Source organism: Lycium barbarum, chromosome 11 (genome assembly GCF_019175385.1).
Source record: "Lycium barbarum isolate Lr01 chromosome 11, ASM1917538v2, whole genome shotgun sequence".
NCBI lineage: Eukaryota > Viridiplantae > Streptophyta > Magnoliopsida > Solanales > Solanaceae > Lycium > Lycium barbarum.
This window is the reverse complement of record NC_083347.1, coordinates 31,041,883-31,061,570: the sequence shown is the minus strand read 5'-3', so window position 1 is coordinate 31,061,570 and position 19,688 is coordinate 31,041,883. Positions and strand designations below refer to the sequence as shown.

General features: G+C 38.8%; 1 protein-coding gene across 4 annotated transcripts; it reads left to right on the top strand.

Annotated features, from left to right (window-relative positions):
- Positions 1 to 436: 436 nt before the first annotated feature.
- LOC132620400 (uncharacterized) lies at positions 437 to 18,658 on the top strand. Of its 4 annotated transcripts, none has more exons than XM_060335060.1 (15): positions 443 to 890; positions 1,453 to 1,977; positions 2,340 to 2,438; positions 2,532 to 2,584; positions 4,216 to 4,273; positions 4,679 to 4,761; positions 6,983 to 7,060; positions 7,287 to 7,366; positions 9,612 to 9,799; positions 15,882 to 15,956; positions 16,536 to 16,576; positions 17,142 to 17,247; positions 17,476 to 17,558; positions 18,059 to 18,132; positions 18,317 to 18,658. In XM_060335060.1, exons 1-15 carry the CDS (start codon positions 687 to 689, stop codon positions 18,424 to 18,426), a joined length of 1,857 nt encoding a protein of 618 aa, XP_060191043.1. In that variant the 5' UTR covers positions 443 to 686; the 3' UTR covers positions 18,427 to 18,658. The 4 variants fall into 4 exon arrangements, 3 of the variants coding, with proteins under 3 accessions (XP_060191044.1, XP_060191043.1, XP_060191042.1); XM_060335059.1 differs by having other exon boundaries at positions 448 to 890; positions 9,609 to 9,799; XR_009574884.1 differs by lacking the exons at positions 16,536 to 16,576; positions 18,317 to 18,658 and having other exon boundaries at positions 438 to 890; positions 9,609 to 9,799.
- The last annotated feature ends 1,030 nt before the right edge of the window (positions 18,659 to 19,688 follow it).

Genomic DNA, 19,688 nt, shown 5'->3' with positions numbered 1-19,688 from the left:
TAAAATAAGCTCAAAAAAATAATTGGGCCCATTTGACTTAGCTTATTTAAAGCAGCTTAAAAGCTGAAAACAGTTTATAAGCAAAAAAAAAAAAAAAGTTAGACTCACACGTGACTTCTCAAAGTATATTTGATAAAATTTATTTCCACCATAAAATAAAGATAAAAAACACACGAAATATTTAAACTTATTTATAAATATTATTATATTATATAAATATTATAAAATTTATGTCTACAATTGGTCGGTTTAGTTCTATTTTAACTTTGCTGTATTTTTTAATAATAACATCAAACCAAATCAAACATTACGAGTATTTTAAAATCTAAAATCAAACCAAACCAAACTCAATAAATATCCGATTTATTTAATCAAATTTGATTTGATTTTCATTTGGATCTATCTTTTCGTCAATCCGTGAACACCCTATAAGACATGTATATTTCGTACACAAATAGTATATCTCAGCTAAAATGGGATAGGGTGTTTTAACATTTGCGTGTGTCCAATTATGGAAAGTTGTTGTCAAATAAGGTGCAATTGCAGAATATTAAAGGTATATTCAATTAATTTATGGCCCATCAATCAGCTGCACTGCACCAGCACCAGCCCCAGACCAAGATTCCTTGTTTACTTGTCACTCTCCTTCCTTAATATACTTTCGGTTGCACATTTTGCTAGTGTTTATGTTTATGTCGAAAATGATCATGGATTTGTCTTCTTGCTTGTCCTTACCATCATCTTTTGTGCCTAATGGACACTGCAATAGTATCAAATACCGATCATGTTACAATATCAGTACTAAGTCCAATTTGTTGAAGCTCAACAAACACTTGTACTCCCACTCACGCAATTTCAAGATTCAACTTCTTCCTCAAATTGAAGCTAAGGTGAGTGAAATTCCATCATCTTTTCTTGTATTCTGTTAGACCCTTTTTTCTTTTCTTTATATATATTTTAGTACCATAACTTTTAGAGAAGTTTGTTGATGATAGTCGAATTGCTTAACACAGTGTTGTTATTGACAGTGATCACTAGAAATTTATGGATAGGAAAGTAGAAATGCTTGAATTAAAAGAGCAAACTTAGATATGTTTGGGAGCTAAAGATTTAGAATACCCTCTTTTAGTAATTCCATATTTGCTTCAGCTTTCTGGGAACCCTTAGGGATTTCCACCCTTAGGTGTGGTTAACTTAACTACGCTTGAGAACATGCGCAAAAATTTTCCAAAATTTGAACCGGAAGTGTCTAATAGGAACACGTTATCATGTATTCAAGTGCTCAATTAGAACAAACCGTAGTTCGAGTGTCTAAATGAAATTTATTGACAAGTTTAAGTGGCTGTTGATGTATTAAGCCTTTCCTTTTTTGGTTTTTGGGTTAAGAAGCTTGCCATCATTTCAGTTAGTTTTTCCAATTATCTCCTGGACTTCAGTTTGTTTCTCCCACAGTTGGAAGCTGAGCAACTAGAAGGTACAGAAGCCGATTGTGAATCTGAAGGTCTTCGGTGGCCTTCTCCGAATGATGAAATTCAATTCTGGAAAAGAGAGTTCCCATCTTGGGACCTCAGCTCGGATGCTCCTGCTGGAGTGGAACTGGATTCTGATCTTTTGCACATTGTTCATGTAACAGCTGAAATGGCACCTATAGCAAAAGTTGGGGGTCTAGGTGACGTTGTAACAGGACTTGGACGTGCCTGTTTAATGCGCGGCCATAAAGTTGATGTTATGCTTCCTTTCTATGAATGTATTCCAAAGAATTGCATCAATGAGCTAGCCTTGATTAAAACTTACAACTCATATCATGATGGAAGCTGGGTCGCCTGTAATGCATATCGAGGAGAAGTTTCAGGCGTTCCAGTGACACTTATTGAACCATCCAACCACTTCTTCAAGGGAACAAACATATATGGAGGGTCATACAATGAGTTAGAGGCATACTTGTTTTTCAGCCGTGCTTGCCTTGAATGGATGCAGGTATTACAGCACATGAGTTTAAAATTGCTTCACGGTAGATGTATAGAAAGATTAAAACTAAACTTACTCCAATTTGACAATTCTATTGGAACATTTTGGGTTAATGTGTTTAATCCCCTGACTTATTGAGCTACATCTAGGTGAAGTGTGGAAATTTTTTATGTGATGATGGCATGCCAATATGATTTGCTGCCTCGATCAAATGCAGTCCTAAGTTTAGTTGATTAGTTGCAGTCTCAATTCAGTAGGTTCTTGATGTCCGAATGTTTCAAACTTCCTCCTGTATCTTGAGTTGATGTCTTCCTATAGCTTTCATGCAAACAACGTTGTGACTGATTTTACTGGTCAACATCCTGTTACAGGTAACTGGAACACAACCTGATATCATTCATGTACATGAATGGCAGACAAGTGCTTTACCTCTGTTCTACTGGGATATGTACCATTTTCTCTCACTCCAGGTATGATCTAGGGGCTTCTGTTTTTCATTCCCTTAATTGATCTGAAGCAGATCTATCTATCTGTTTGTTTCTTAGCATTGACATCCTGTGCAGAAACCGAGAATTGTATTGACTATTCACAACATGGAGCATTACGGAGAATGCAGGTACACTTTCAGGCTACAAATGAAGGAAGAAATACGGGTTCATTTTTCTAATACCTTTATGCTCCGTATATATCAAACCTCTTGAATGATGGTGTAGTTTAGTCCTAGGAGACCGTTGCACACCATAAATTAATCCCCTAAACACTTAAGCTGATGGAACAATAAAGAAACTGCAGAAACAACAAAGTAGACCATATCTAGGATGGTCTTTTGTCCTCTTAATGATTTTTCAAATCTCAGTTTGCAGTTGTCTGAATTGGTGTCTATTCTCTTTTAGTATGGGTGAAATATGTTAATTGTTGATTATGCCTTGGGGAATAACTTTGGAAGGTATCCAATATAGAGAAAGGTGAGTTAGTATTTCTATATGATCAGATTGCAACATTCTAGGAGAATAATTCGTAATATTTCATGTATATATTTATTTTAGGGGAAGTTACACATTTGGCCACTTACTGTTGTTAGCCTATAAACAAATATTATACACTAATTGTACATATATTATACATCTGCCGGCTATATTTTTGGGCGTGACGGCTATTTAAGTTAATTTTCCTTTTGTTATTGGATATTTGTATTTAATGTAGGATTTTTACTTGTTAGTTGTAGAGACTAACTACTTAACATATTGTACGTAGCCCAAAATCTATTGAAGAGCTATTCTTCTACAGTGTTAACCAATCAATTGAAAACATAGTCTCTTCTCCATTCACTTACTCTTCAACTTTTCTTCACTCTCTCTGTTCCTTCTACCTTAAGCAGTTGTTCTACAAAAGAATGTGATTGCATGCATACAAGCAATGCACATACACATATACTTTCTGTTGTCTGCTCACTTTGGAACCTCTGGTTTGCTTAAATGTTTGTTTTTGTTGTCACGTTTTGTAAGAATCGGTTTCTTTCTAACTGACACGCACTTCGGAACTTGGCTGGTTCTCTTGCATGGTGGTTTTGTTGTCATGTTCTCTTAACAACTCTGCTTCTTTCTAACTGAAAAACTCTTTTTTTGTTTTATGAGTGTTACTGCCTCTCTACCTCCCAAGGTAGGGGTAACGTCTGCGTACACTCTACCCTCCCCAGACCCCACTTTGTGGGAATATACTGGGTATGTTTTATTGTTTTGTTTTGTTTTGTTTTATGAGTGTAACTGCCTCACTACCTCCCAAGGTAGGGGTAAGGTCTGTGTACACTCTGCCCTCCCCAGACCTCACTTTGTGGGAATATACTGGGTATGTTGTTGTTGTTGAGTGTAACTGCAAACTGACTCTAATCATAGCGATGTAACTGCAGCTGAAATCCAAGTACTATCTCATCAATTTGTTGTTAACATAAGAGGCTATAGAGATTCTTAGTTCCATCAAATGCTGCATGGATTTGATCTGTCAAACATACATATTCCTTCTGCTCCAGTTCATTGCTATATAACACTTTGAACTGAACTATGTAATGGAGTAAAATTCTTGTAGTTTTTTTTTTTTTGCCTTTTCTTTCTTAAAAAAGCCATGATTCGATCTGCTGTTAAGCTAAACCTAGAAGGATGTGAAGCTATAGTTGGTAGCTGCATCTGATGCAAATATGCCTTTTAGATTTACCAAATTCTTTTCATGGGCTTTCTCCAATTTCTTTGACAGACAAGAGGAACTCAGTAAGTTTGGTCTTGATGGATCTGCCTATGCAACTGAAGACAAGGTGTTCTCATTTATTTAAGATTTAGTTATCATAATTTCTGCAGTCTTAAGTTGTTTTTTCAGTTAAAGATATTATCAGGAAATGCTGTGTAGTGGTTTATAGGGGAGCCTTGGCGTTACTGGTAAAGTTGCTGCCATGTGACCAGGAGGTCACGGGTTCGAGCCGTGGAAACAGCCTCTTGCAGAAATGCAAGGTAAGGCTGCGTACAATAGACCCTTGTGGTCCGGCCCTTCCCCGGACCCCGCACATAGCGGGAGCTTAGTGCACCGGGCTGCTGTGTAGTGGTTTATAGCTCTGAATGTGTTATATTATAGTCTTTCAGCGGCTTATTTGTGTGTTTCTTTTACCATTAGGGTACTGTTCTTCGTTACCTTGAATAAATTGCTTTTGTTCCCACTGTGGCAGGCTGTAGATGATCGCACAGTTGGCCATAATCCAGAGAGGTTAAGTTTGTTGAAAGGTGGCATAGTATACAGCAACGCTGTAGTGTAAGTTAGCTAAATCTAGTGCAGCTACCTAATTTTCCTACAAGGTTTACTTTTTCTTGGTGTGAATAATTTTCCCCAATTACAGTTACCAATTTTTTTTTTTTTTTTTTTTTTAAAAATTCCCCAATTGACATTGGTCACAGTTTAATAAGCCAATTTCCCTTTTCATTTCTCCCTAGTCCAATGTTTTCTTCATAAATTAAATTAATCATATTACTCCCTTTTCCTCTAATAAGAACTATAGCGTCACTACTCATGTTCTTACTTCTCCTGATTTTCTTCTTGGTGCCATCTCGTTTATACCACCTCTTTTGCGAAGCAGAATAAGAGATAATCTCCAGTTGCAACTTTATATTTCTGAACCTAATATGGCGAATCACCAAATCACCCGAATCACAAGGTGACAGAATTAACTAAAACAGAGTCTGCCCGATTGCCATCCTTGTAGAAGCAGTGGAAGGAATTGCTTGACTAGTTCAACTTAGCAAGGGAACAATCTTTGTTTTACATGGTTACCCATATTGACTTCTTAGCAAACGATTTTAGTATGGGAGTATCAAGGCCTGAGCTAAATAAGTTATTTGCAACCTGTTTTATTCAAAGTCTATTCTTTCGTTTAACGTCTCCATTTTGTTAAGGAATATGCGAACACGCTAGAGCCTGAGCTAAATAAGTTATTTGCAACCTGTTTTATTCAAAGTCTATTATTTCGTTTAACGTCTCCATTTTGTTAAGAAATATGCGAACACGCTAGATGAAGGATACCTTGCAAAGACATGAAAGATGAGAAGGGTGTGGAAAGGATATTCTATAAAGCACCACATTGATTACAAATGTTAGCACAAAAGGCTTGAAAGATAGAAAATATTCTGATATATTTCTACAACAGCTACCAGGTGAAACCGGAATAGCTATCAAATAGAACTAACACAATTTAGAGTAAACAACTTCAAACATAAGGGAAAGAATAGGGAAGGTTATTTCACTATTCACGTGAGTCACATATTGCGCATTTACCGCTTTCGAATTTTTGAAATTGGATTTATACTTTATCGACTTATTGTATATCATGGTTCAGGTGTTAAAAATCAGTGAGGTCCTAATAAAACAAATAATATTAAAAAATTTGAATCGCCAAAAAATATTTTCCAAATATTAAAACGAAGAAATACTCGATTAATATGGAAATTCCATTATTTTCTAAAATTATTCATTCAAAGATTATGCATCGATCTATTTTTATCTATCATTAATATTCCCCCAGGCGGGATACTTAACGCGTTAGCTACAACACTGCACGGGTCGATATGCACAACGCCTAGTATCCATCGTTTACGGCTAGGACTACTGAGGTATCTAATCCCACCTATGTTGCCCCGAATAGAACATAGAACGACAATAAAACAATAAAAGAGAAGAAAGATGGATATTATAGATATCTCTACACGTGTTTAAGCCATACAAACCTTCTTTTCTTATAAGTGTTGCCTTATTCTGGATTCACTTTGGGGAAGACTCACTTTGTGTTTCGCAAACTAAGATGACTCACACTCTAAATTAGACATTTTAGAGAGACTTGGGACTATCTTCTGTAACTTGGAAATATATTGATGTTTCAGACTGTTATGAAGTACCAGGCATGGTTCCTACAGTGTAGGTCAGGGTTCCCATGGTACTTCTTCGTGGCTGGCAGGCCATGGCAGTTATTCTGGGTAGTTTGGTTCTTCACAGCACTCCCAACCTGATATAATGAGGCACCAAAAGTAAAAATCGGACTGAATAACTGATACAAGTCTTGTGACTTATGTCCTTTTCCAATCACTTTCCCCGTACAGAAGTCGTGCAGAACAACAGAATTAACTAAAATAATTATAGAACAACTTAGGTTTTTGCTTAGTTATTAACAGATGCCAGATTTTATGGACAATCAGGTGCACAAACCCTTGTAGTTAAAGGAAATGAAGGAAAAAGTGAGATGTACCTAATAAATACAATTTGCTTGTACTGACTTTTTTTTTGTTTTCTTATGTCTAGTTTGAAGTCTGATTCTTGGGAAAAATTCTGAAGTTTCCACTCATAACTCTACTAGAGGCTATCCTGAGCTTGTAACAGCCATTGGAATACATTTTACTAAATACAAGATGCATGAACAATCTTCATTTGTTATGTCATCGAAAACAGAAAACTATCTTCTTTCTTTAATTTCTCCTGTTAATTTCAGTACAGTTTCACCAACCTATCTCAAGGAGACACTCTGCTCTGGATGGCTTTCTAGTGCTTTGATGAGAAATCGTGATAAGTAATGCCTTCAACACTCTACTTTAATAATATTGTCTTGTTACATTAAATTCTGTGTCATTAATCATGCTTCAGCCTCTCTTTCTGAATCTCTGTAGAAATTAACATGTAGCCACTTAATATCATGTCAATTACTATTAAATTTCTCTTTTACTCTTCTTTTTGATTTTTTTTTTAAATCTGTTTTCCTAATAAAGATGTTTTAAATGAGTTATATTGTCATTCAGGTATTCTGGCATTTTAAATGGGATTGATACTGAAATGTGGAATCCAGCAACGGATGTTTATTTGCCTGCTAAATTTGATGGTAACAATTTCTGTGATGTTGTAGAATTACTTAGACACCACTTGCTTTGAGCTACCATTGCATATGTTTTTGCCGCATCTGAGCTACCATTGCATATGTTTTTGCCGCATGAGGGATGCTAATGTTGATATGGATTCAAACAGATTACATGTTACCAAAGAAATATTAGAAAAGGTCACCTCATCCGTGTTGGACATGCGGAAGCACAATGGAGTTTATGAGATTGACTTCCTTTTTTCCTTTTCATTTGTTTGAACAACGTAGACTCGGGGTTCATGCAGAGGAGTTCAGCAGAAAATTGTCACAGTCAGTGTTGTCCATCAACAGCTTCATGGACAACAAATTAGGGTGACTTCACGTTATTTCCTGATAATCATTGACCCAATGTATTTCAATAAAGACAAGGGCTGGAAAGGACTTTAATGAAAACCTATTACACAAGGCTTACTCAGTGGATATAGGGTTTTTGATCTTGAGTCATTGTCTAGGTCTTAGGGTAATGCATAAGAAAAGATAGTTGTAACTGTTTAAAGACAAAGATTGTTGCTACTGCAGGAATTTTCGTTCTTTCGATGAAAGAAAGGATGCTAATACAACATGTCAGTTTTTTCCAATACTTTGCATATTATTGGGCACTGTTTAATATCATTATCAACTTACGGAATTAAATGTAATGATTTCTCAACTATATCTACCAATTAAGGGGGTTTTGGAGGTTGGGGTTTTTTTTTGGGGGGGGGGGGGGGGGGGGGGGGAGGTCAAAATTTACTGATTTTATTTGCATTGCTCTGGTGTTTGCTTTCATGTTGTCTTCTTCACTAGTTTATATTCTTGGAACTATGAGACACTAAGAGTTTGCACTTAAAAGGCATTGCCGTTCAATCACAGGTAACATGAGAGCTGTCAATTAGTTTTCATTCTTTAGTGGTTTAATACTTTAATTGGACATGAAACTGTCGATTTTGTGATTTCTAGTCCATATAAAATATAGTATAGAGCTCAAATCCCAGAAATGGGATGAGAAAAGTAGGACAATCTTTACCTAATCCAAAAAAAAAAGTAGACAAATTTTTAATGAAATCTTTTTGGCTTGTGTATAAGAAGTAATCCTAAGCAAGTCTTTTGGGAATTTCAAAAGCTCTTTGATCATAGCTCAGGGGCTTGTTTTTAGGCTCTATACTCTGGTTATACCAGCTTGCTGCTTTCTTGAACCGATTTCCATGGTTACAGGAAATTACCAAACTCTTTATGTGTTTTAGGAGCCTCATGATCCACTCCGTTAATATCAATTGTGATAGTTGTGTCATAGGTAGTAACAGTCATTGGTTATTGAATCTCATTGAGTTACCAAAGTGCGGTATGATGTGAATTCGCTGGCAGAAGAGAAACATATGTATCTAGAAGTTCACTCCAATATTTCTACTAAGTCTTCCTGAATGATCCCCATGTAGACGTCCAATCCACATTCTTCTTTTTCAGTTAGAACAAACCATGATTCAGTATTTCTGGTATTTGGATGTTCTCTACACACATTTCTCCCGCTTAGGAGTATAATACATTTAATACTCCTTTGATGTCTGATTGCTTTGGGATGCTTTTACTCCTTTTGAGCATATTGCTTCAGATTCTAAGAGAAGTCTCACGCATCAGAACTTCTCTACCATGCCATTTACCTTGATGTCTGTGTTACCTACGACAACTTTCTGTTATTTAGGAGTTAATTTTCATCAGTACATACATGCGACTTGACTTGGACTGCTTCACTTAATACATTTCACTTACCGTCTGCAAACCATTTCCAGTCAAGAGCTTGATGTCCCCATGGTTCCCCCTTTGACATTTATCTGTTTGTTTCTTCATTACTTATACTAAGCCTTTCTTTTCAAACCAGAGCTTAGGAAGTTTGTATAGAGATTATGCAAAAGAACAAGTTCTGCATGTTTGATGCAATCATGAGCCAAAAGGTTTATGCCACTAGGTCGTCTTCTATATGTCCACGAGTCTACCATTTGGTGTTCCTCTGAGCTTAGCCTCTGCACAAAAAGGGATGTACAATCAAGCGAAAGTACCTCCTTCTTGACCAAAGGAGAATGTGTGGCTTTCTCATGGTTAATTTCTCTTGTGAACTTCTTGCTTTGGATGTTTTCTCGTTTGAAAATACTTTTTTGATTTGTTATGTAACAAATTTTAGCTTCAAGGATATTTTCTTCAACTTTCTTCTTATTTCACTTTTGTGTTTTAGAAGCCAGCAAAACTGAAGGGAAGAGGATATGCAAACAATTTGTTCAAAAGGGACTTGGTCTGCCTTTTGAAGACATCAAACCCAATACTTGTGTGGCTGATCAAGTTCCTTTGGTTATCTGCATTACTAGATTGGTTGCTCAAAAGGGTCTCCATCTAATCACTCATGCGATCAAGCACATTGAAGAACTAGTAAGTGTTTGTCCCCATCTCGTCCTTTTTGCCAAAAGTGCACCTATACACAGGAAAACAACCATCCGATCAGTCAGATTTATACATAAACAGCACATAGGATACATTTTCGTTATGAAGATTCAATTAGATGGTCTTTTATCATTTTATGGGTAGATGAGAGTTAAGATGATGTGAGCTTAACTTTTCCATCATAGGCACAAAACTTGTTGAACTACTCTCGGCACTTCCTAAGATATTCCTGTGTCTAAACTATGACAGATGTGTAGAATCCTGATTCGTGTATCCAGTTTCAGATTTTGATATAAATGCCTACCAGTTCCCCACACTGGGGATATAGGTCACCTGAGCAAGGGAGTTGGAGAATAAATGCAGGCTGTATGGTGCAAACAATGTTATCTTACTCAAGTCTACAGATACACATGCGTCTAATAGTGCTCTATTATTGTCGCTTTCATCGTTTTTGAAAAGGTAACATTTGTTGTATATATATAAAGACTGCACAAAATCTGTGCGGAGGAATATAATGAAGGGGTGGGAAACCTTTAATGACAACATTGCTTTTAAGGTTGGGGATGGGAGTAGAGTTAGGTTTTGGAGGCAAAACAAAGTGGTGTGGAGGTTTGGTGCTAAAGAATGATTTTCCGAATTTGTATAGGGTTTCTTGCCAAAGGGAATTGATTGTATAGGGGGACACAAGGGGGTGGAATTTTTTGGGATTTAAGATTCAGGAGGAATTTCCAAGATTGGGAGGTGATCGCGCTTAGGAGGGATTTCCAAGATTGGGAGGTGATCGAGCTTCAGAGATTACTAGCTTTACCTCACAACCAATGCGAGCCAGTCGACAGACCCGATGCTTTGAGTTGGGAGGTGGGAAATAACAAAGTGTTCTCCGTCAAGTCCTTCTATGAGAACCTCCTGGTTAGGACGGAGGTTAGTTTTCTGTATGATTCGGTTTGGATACCAAAGGTGCCGAGGAAGGTGTGCTTCTTCTCGTGGTTAGCTACTAGAGGGGTGATTTTGACGACGGAGAATCTTAGAAAATGAAAGGTTGTTTGCATAAGTTGGTGTTTCCTATGTAAGGAGACAGGTGAGGGCGTGGATCATCTTTTACTACATTGCAAAATAGCCACGAGGTTATGGTGGGATATCTTTAGATAGTTTGGCGTTTGTTGGGCTATGCCAAGATCCGTGAAGGAGTTGATGTTTAGCTGGAAGAGTGGAGCTAGAATAAGAAGGCACAAGGCTTGGAATGTTACTCCTCTTGCGTTAATGTGGGTCATTTGGAAAGAGAGAAATAGGAGAGCTTTTGAAGGGGTGGAGATGAGCTTTGCTCAATTGAGGATAGTCTCCGATCCCTTATTTTCTTTTGGTGCACCCATGTAGTTCCTGTTTGTATAGAGGATTGAGTGTCTTTTGGAGAGAACCATATTTTGTAGGTTTCTCCTTTTTTGGTATATCTCTTGTATACAGCCAAGATGGCCTGTTTATTATCAATGAAATCTTTTACTTGATCTAAAATTAAAAAAAAATTAAAAAAAAAAAACATAGCACCCAACAAGGTAAAATGTTTTTCTTGGTTAGTTGCTAGAAGGGCATGCCTTACTCAGCAGGTATTGCAGAAGAAAGGATTGCCAGTTGTTCCCAGATGCTTTCTGCGTATGGAAGCCATAGAAACAAACAATCACCTTTTTCTGCATTGTAGATTCACTGCCCAAATACAACAACAACAACAACCCAGTGAAATCCCACATCGTGGGGTCTGGGGAGGGTAGAGTGTACGCAGACCTTACTCCTACCAAGGTAGGACGGCTGTTTCCGAAAGACCCTCGGTTCAATAAAAGCATAAAAAGAAGTCAAATAAGGTTAAGAGAATCAAAGCGATATGAAATGAAATAATGCAAGCGACACAGATAACACAGGATAATCAAAGCACAGGAAATAACAGATAATAGCAGAAATCTGAGCAGAAGAAATTATATTGCGATAATGCGACTACTAATAAGAACGGAAAACGAGACTATCTACTAGCCTTCTACCCTAATTTGGGTCCTCCAAACCCTCCTATCTAAGGTCATGTCCTCGGTAAGCTGTAGTTGCGCCATGTCGTGTCTAATTACCTCTCCCCAATACTTCTTCGGTCTACCCCTACCTCGTCTGAAACCATCCATTGCCAACCTCTCACACCTCCGCACTGGGGCATCTGTGTCTCTCCTCTTCACATGCCCAAACCATCTCAATCTCGCTTCTCGCATCTTATCTTCCACCGAGGCCACCCCCACCTTATCCCGAATATGCTCATTCCTAATCCTGTCACTCCTGGTGTGGCCACACATCCATCTTAACATTCTCATCTCGGCAACTTTCATCTTTTGAACGTGAGAGATCTTAACCGGCCAACACTCCGCCCCATACAACATAGTCGGTCTAACCACCACTTTGTAGAACTTGCCCTTAAGTTTTGGTGGCACCTTCTTGTCACATAGCACTCCGGAAGCAAGCCTCCATTTCATCCACCCTGCCCCAATACGATGTGTGACATCATCGTCAATCTCCCCGCAGCTTTGCAGAATAGACCCAAGGTACTTGAAATTACTTTTCTTCTGGACGGCCTGGGTACCAAGTCTCACTTCCAAGCCAGCCTCCTGAGGTGCTTCACTGAACTTACACTCCAAGTACTCTGTCTTGGTCCTACTCAGCTTAAACCCTTTAGACTCCAGAGTATGTCTCCAACTCTCCAGCTTAGCGTTAACTCCGCTACGAGTCTCGTCGATCAGGACTATGTCATCCGCAAACAACATACACCATGGCACCTCACCTTGAATTTGCCGTGTCAATTCATCCATCACCAAGGCAAATAAAAACGGACTAAGAGCTGATCCTTGATGCAACCCCATCACAACTGGAAAGTGCTCTGAGTTTCCTCCTACTGTCCTTACCCTGGTTTTGGCTCCCTCATACATGTCCTTGATCACCCTAATGTACGCCACAGGTACACTTTTAGCCTCCAAGCATTTCCATAGGATCTTTCTTGGAACTTTGTCATAAGCCTTTTCTAGGTCGATGAATACCATGTGTAAGTCCTTCTTCCTCTCCCTATACTGCTCCACCAACCTTCTCACAAGATGGATGGCTTCTGTAGTTGAGCGTCCCGGCATGAATCCGAACTGGTTCTCTGAAATAGACACACCTCTCCTCACCCTCATCTCCACCACCCTTTCCCACACTTTCATAGTATGGCTTAGCAGCTTGATACCTCTATAGTTGTTGCAACTCTGGATATCTCCCTTATTCTTGTATAGAGGGATCATTACACTCGCCCTCCATTCTTCGGGCATCAATGCTGTCTTAAAGATGACATTAAACAACCTAGTCAGCCACTCCAAACCTGCCGGGCCCACGCTCTTCCAGAATTCCCCAGGAATCTCGTCAGGTCCGGTCGCTTTCCCCCTGCGCATCCTACGAACAACACCCTTAACCTCGTCAACCTTAATACTCCTGCAATACCCAAAATCGTGACGCCTTCATGTATGTTCTAATTCTCCCAACACAATGTCTCTGTCCCCTTCTTCATTCAAGAGTTTGCAGAAGTATGACTGCCATCTCCGTCTAATGAGAGTCTCCTCTACCAATACTTTGCCATGCTCGTCCTTGATGCACTTTACTTGATCCACATCACGTGCCTTTCTCTCTCTCGCCTTGGCTAGCCTGAACAATTTCTGGTCCCCTCCTTTCTCTTCTAGTTCAGCATACATGCGTTCAAAAGCTGTCGTTTTTGCCGTCGAAACCGCCAACTTCGCCTCCTTCCTCGCCATCTTATAAAGTTCTGTATTCGTCCACTTCTCCACCTCATCCTTGCTTTCTATCAACTTCGCATACGCCACCTTCTTTGCTTCCACCTTCCCTTGAACTTTACCATTCCACCACCAGTCCCCTCGATGCTGACCACGACTACCTGTCGAGACCCCCAACACTTCCCTTGCTGCCACCCTAATGCAACTAGCCGTCTTATCCCACATACTGGTCGCATCCCCACTACTATCCCAGGACCCCATATCCTTCAATTTCTCTCCCATCTCCAGGGCACTAATCGTGGTCAAACTCCCCCATCTGATCCTAGGTCGGTCCTCCACGACCCTCTTCTTCCTCGTCATCTTGATCGCTAATTCCATCACCAAGAGCTTATGTCGGGTTGTAAGATATTCGCTCGGAATGACCTTACAATCTTTGCACATACCTTTATCATCCTTCCTAAGGAGTAAAAAGTCTAACTGAGTCTTAGCCACCGAACTACGAAAGGTTACCAAGTGTTCCTCCTTCTTTGGGAAACTCGAATTGGCTATCACCAACCCAGAAGCTCTTGCAAAATCCAAAAGTGAGACTCCTCCTCCATTCCTGTCCCCGAAGCCAAAGCCTCCATGCACATCATCATAACCTCCCGAAATAGGCCCGATGTGTCCATTGAAATCACCTCCCACAAATAGCTTCTCAATAGGCGGTATGCCTCCCACTAATTCGTCCAAATCCTCCCAAAAGCGCCTCTTCTCCTCGTCGCCTAAACCCGCTTGCGGCGCATATGCACTAATAATGTTCACAGTGAGTCCTTCAACGACCACCTTAATCGACATCATCCTATCAGTGGTTCTCCTAACCTCTACCACCTGATCCCTTAATTCACCATCTACTAAAATGCCCACCCCATTTCTATACTTCGACCTACCAGAGAACCACAACTTATACCCGTCTACCTCCTTAGCTTTAGGACCTACCCATTTGGTCTCTTGGATACAAGCTATATTAATCTTCCTCTTCTTAAGAATCTTAACTAGCTCTATGGACTTCCCCGTTAACGTCCCAATGTTCCAAGATCCTACTCTCAACCTAGACGCTCCTCTAACCCACTTACCCCTTCTAACCCTCGCCCCCGTCCCCGAACGAAAACATGACCCTAGTCTACCATCACTAAGTAAAGCCACGAAAATGAGTATGAACTAATAAATTATTCAAAAGTCTAAAGTTAGCAAAATGTAACTACAAGTGTATGGACAAATAATGGATGTGGCAACCGGAGGTACCAACTCCAGTTGAACTGAACCTGGTCGCCGCCGGAAAACACTGTTCAACGTCCGAGTTACTGTTCAAACTATTCACTGTTGAGTTACTGTTCACTGCCGGAATTCTGCTCACAGAGACCTGAAACGGGAGAAGAGAGGGGGGGGGGGGGGGGGGGGGAAGAAAAAAAGAACAAGAAAAGAAAAGGAAAAAAGGAGAGAGAGGGCTGGCCGGAAAAGGTCTCCGGCGATGACGCAGCTGTGTTCTGGAAGCAGCAGAAGCAGCTAAAAAAAGGAAAAAAGGAGAAGAGAAGAAGAAGAGGAGAAGAAGAAAAGGAAAGAGAGAAAAAAGTAGATCTGGCCGGAAAAGTGGTCGGCGTTACCTGGTCGCCGGAGTTACATGAACAGTGATGCGGTCTGGTCTCCTGACGGGGTGGCGGGTGGGGTGGAGAGTTGGAGGGCAGAGGAGAGAGAATAGACTGCCTTATTTTAGAGTTCACATCTGGGCAATTTTTTTTTAGTTTCACCAAAGTGAAGTGGACAATGCCAGAACACAGCTGATTTGCTGAGTTTCTGGATTAGAAGAGGGGGAAGTAAGAATCAAAAGAAATGGTGGAGGATAATTCCGGCTTGTGTATGGTGGACAGTTTGGTAAGAAAGAAATGGGAGATGTTTTGAAGATAAGTCTAATTCCCTTCAGAGAGTGAAGTGGAATTGTATTGTATCTTTCTACTTTTGGTGTAAAGAACAATGTATAGAAGATGTAGAGGAGATTTTTCAGTTTTTAGGATCCTTGTAATCTACTGTTTTCTGTTTCCTTCCTTTCTTTTGTCTCCTTTTGATGGGTGCCAGCATTCCCCTAAATGCTGAGGAATGCAACAGTACCAATTTCAAAATAATAATAATAATAATAATAAAAAAAATTACTATTTTGCAGCTTTTCGTGGGATTGTCTTCTAAATTTTGTGGCCAACTGATAGGTTGTTGTTTTGACCATTGTAATTGAAGTCAGCTGCTGGCATGTTTTGCAGGGTGGACAGATGGTTGTTTTGGGGAGGGCTTCAGATGGTCGAGTTGAGAGAGAATTTGAAGGTTTAGCAGAATTGGTAACCAAAATTTCTAAACTTAAACTATTCTTCCTGCTGGCTTGCTGTGGTGGTACAGACTACAGACGGTTTTCTCCATCATGAGATGGAAAATGAAAGCATTCACCACTGATATAGAGTTCATTATGACCGTTTTAATTTTTCCTTCTTATTATTATTTTCTTATGATTTTAGAATGGAATCATTTAATGATTTAGATGTCAGGTTCCAGATCAAAGTGCTGCATTTTGACCTGAAAGAAATGCCAATTGATAAAGCAAAAAAGAAAAACGAACAGAAAAAGGATAAGAGTGAAAGAATTGAAAGAATAAGTTAAGTAAAATTTACAGCACTAATTGCTTATTGATGCATGTTCCCAAATTCTCCTCTGGAGTAAGCTAGAAGTAATAAGCAGTTAGTGATTTCATATGTTAACACTTAACAGATATAATTCCATCGTGCTTATAATTTTCAACACAACTTACACATTTTAGAGAACGAAGTGTTCTGTATTGAAGGAGTCCAATAGATCTGGTTGTGTTTTTGAACCTTTTTGAATGACCATGCAATGGTGATATCACTTACTTGTCCTCTTTGTAGCATAACAAGGGCTCCAATATCCGTATCCTTTTGATGTACAGGTAACTATTTTTGAATTCAATTGATTATCTAATATTCCTAAGCTTCAACAAATATTAGTGGTAATGCGTATGCATTTACCTGGAGCTTGAACAGAAAATCTACTTTCTTATCTGATTAAGTGAACCTCAAATTATATGAATCACTTGTAAATATTAGTGGTAATGTTTATGCATTTACCTGGAGCTTGAACAGAAAATCTACTTTCTTATCTGATTAAGTGAACCTCAAATTATATGAATCACTTGTAGATATCAATTGAAGGGGAGCCTTGGCGTAACTGGTAAAGTTGCTGCCATGTGACCAGGAGGTCACGGGTTCGAGCGGTGGAAACAGCCTCTTGCAGAAATGCAAGTTAAGGCTGCGTACAATAGACCCTTGTGGTCCGGCCCTTCCCCGGACCCCGCGCATAGCGGGATCTTAGTGCACCGGGCTGCCCTCTTTTTTTTTTTTTTTACTTGTAGATATCAATTCTTTTTTTATATGAATCACCTGTATACTCTAAATGCATGAGGGAAATTTTAACCCGAGTGATCATTCTTTTTCAAATGGTGTCAAATCATGAAGCGAGGAGCTGTCCCATATGCTCTATGCTGCTGCAGACATGGTGTTAGTGCCTTCAATGTATGAGCCATGCGGGCTAGCACAGATGATTGGAATGCGTTATGGGGCTGTAAGTACTACGAGTATTACTTATTTAGAATATTTTATTTCACGTTTTACGTTGATAAATCTGGGACAGATATCTGTGTCTTTTTCTGCTTCTGAGTTGCCATAATTATATGGTAGAAGAACTTGTCAGAAAGGTTTTATTTAGGGTTGTGTGTGTGTCTCTAGAAGTATAAAATGGTGGTTGTCCAATTATTGCTACCAAAAACATACTCATTTTGCACTGTTTCAGGTTCCCATAGTTAGGAAGACCGGTGGTCTCGCAGACACGGTTTTCGACATGGATGATCAATCTCATGCTGAGATTGCTAACGGGTAACTTATCGAATTCTCAAAATCCCACTTATTGTTGTATTCAAAATTGATGCTGGTATGAACTGGGGTCTGAACTTCAACTTTGTGTGTGCGCTTCATAGTGAGGATGAGAATACAAAAAAGAAATAACCGACAAATGTGGTATTTGAAGTAGATCATCAGTAACCTTCATGAAAAATAACTCACACAGCTGCTTTTTGAGTTTGCATAGATTTTCTTTGTCAAGAATAAAATTGTCTTACTGATGTACATGCTATATTGCTAGATTTCAGAGCTAAAGGGTTTTTAAAGAAGGTGATCCCATTTTTTCAGCTTAAGTAAAATAAATATAAAGCAACTGTTGCAAGAACATGCATGGTTATTTCAGTCGGAGCCCTATTTTATGTGTTGTTTTTTTCAATAAAAAGATTAACTTGTCTGGTGATGGATCTTTAACCATTTGTAGGTTTGACTGGCATTGTAAATGTGATTCTGAAGTGCTCACTATATTTTCCATGTAGGTTTGTCTTTGAAGGAATTGATGAAGGATCCTTAAACTGCGCTTTAGGACGTGCATTTTCTTACTATCGAGAAAGTAAGTCATTTTATCCTTGAATATCCATGTAGCTCGTCCTTCTGATTTCCTTGAAAGTATACCGGTTGATTGTAGGCCGTCATTCACCTTAGACATTGAAAATTAACGGAGAGGATTCATATAACTGACTCCAACTATTTTGAGACAAAGATTTAAATGTTTGATTGATCTAATTGTAATGCAGAACCAAATGAATGGAAAGCAGTCGTGCAGAAAGATATGCGTATTGACAATAGCTGGAACAATACAGCAGGGAAATACATAGATATTTACAATTCCGCAAGAGTGAGATGAAATAATTTCTCAAGGCACAGATCATTTTGCAATGATCAAGAAATAGAACACAGTTAAGTTTATCTTTAATGTATTTTTTTTTCTTTTGTAATATAAGATGAGTGCTGTAGTTCCCTCTGCTACCAGTAGATCCAACTTGTGATAAAGCAATGATTAACAAATTCTCCTACTGTTTTGTAAATGCTTCCCTCTTGATTCCAAATCACTAATATGGATCAGAGATGTTTGTCCATGATGACGGCCTACCTGGGCGTGCTGTTCTTCTCTTTCATCCTTATTAATTGTGATGATCCAAGCAAAAGGTTGTGTAATCAGGGGCGTACCCACTAGCAAATTTTGGGTGCTCCAGCACCCATTGAACTCAGTCAGAAAATTTAAAGGAAACAGATATAAATAGTTAATAGAGCACCCATGAAATGATAATTTTACTTCTCTATTATTATCAAGCACCCCCGAACTCAAAATCCTGGGTCCGCCACTGTGTGTTATCATGTTTAAACACAACCGATCAATTTTTGTATTTATGTCAAAATGTTGCTGCCCCCTTCTTTAAAATAAGGAAATGATCTTATTGATGTTGCAGAAATGTCTTGACAATAAAAAATATCCGCCAGGAAAGTTGAAGCATACTATTCACATTACTTGCACGTGAAATTATTTTATGTTGTTATTGCAACTTTAGGTGTCGATCATGTTGATGTAGTGAGTTGGTGACTTACTCCTGTATATAGCTAGTTCGAGTCCAGTTGGTTTCCCTGCTAATTTGATAAGGACAGATTATGAAGTTGGGCAAGTATTATCCAAGTGAATTTGATGATTGCAAGTTTCAAAGTTCGGTTTTTAACTTGATCAATGCTCAAGAGTGTGGCAGTTGCTTCTCAGCTTGAAGGGAATTAAGGATCTTGCTAGAGTTATGGCTGAGAAATGATTGGTTCAAACTTGATCACTTGTTCATTTACATGTGAAGTTGAATTTAAGCAGTGTTGCTACCAATGATCGTTTTACGTATAAAGTTCATCTAAGAATAGAAAATAGATAACGTGTCAATTAACATGATATAATGTATGGTTGAAGGAAATTCTTCCACCAAGTTTTCCATGAGAGCATCATATTTATCATTAGGAATTTTCAAATTGAGCTAGTACTTTATATCTCCGTATGCATCCCATGTGCGCATGTAACAAATATTATAATTTTGTAAATGAGATTTGGGTGTGTTCGGTATAGATGAAAACATCTTCCATTGGTCAGAATATTTGAAA

Coding starts and splice junctions, on each gene's coding strand:
- LOC132620400 (XM_060335059.1), top strand. CDS start 687: ATGTTTATGTCGAAAATGATCATGGATTTGTCTTCTTGCTTGTCCTTA. Junction 7,061..7,286: donor TTGATGAGAAATCGTGATAA/GTAATGCCTTCA, acceptor ATTGTCATTCAG/GTATTCTGGCATTTTAAATG. Junction 18,133..18,316: donor ATTTTCTTACTATCGAGAAA/GTAAGTCATTTT, acceptor ATTGTAATGCAG/AACCAAATGAATGGAAAGCA.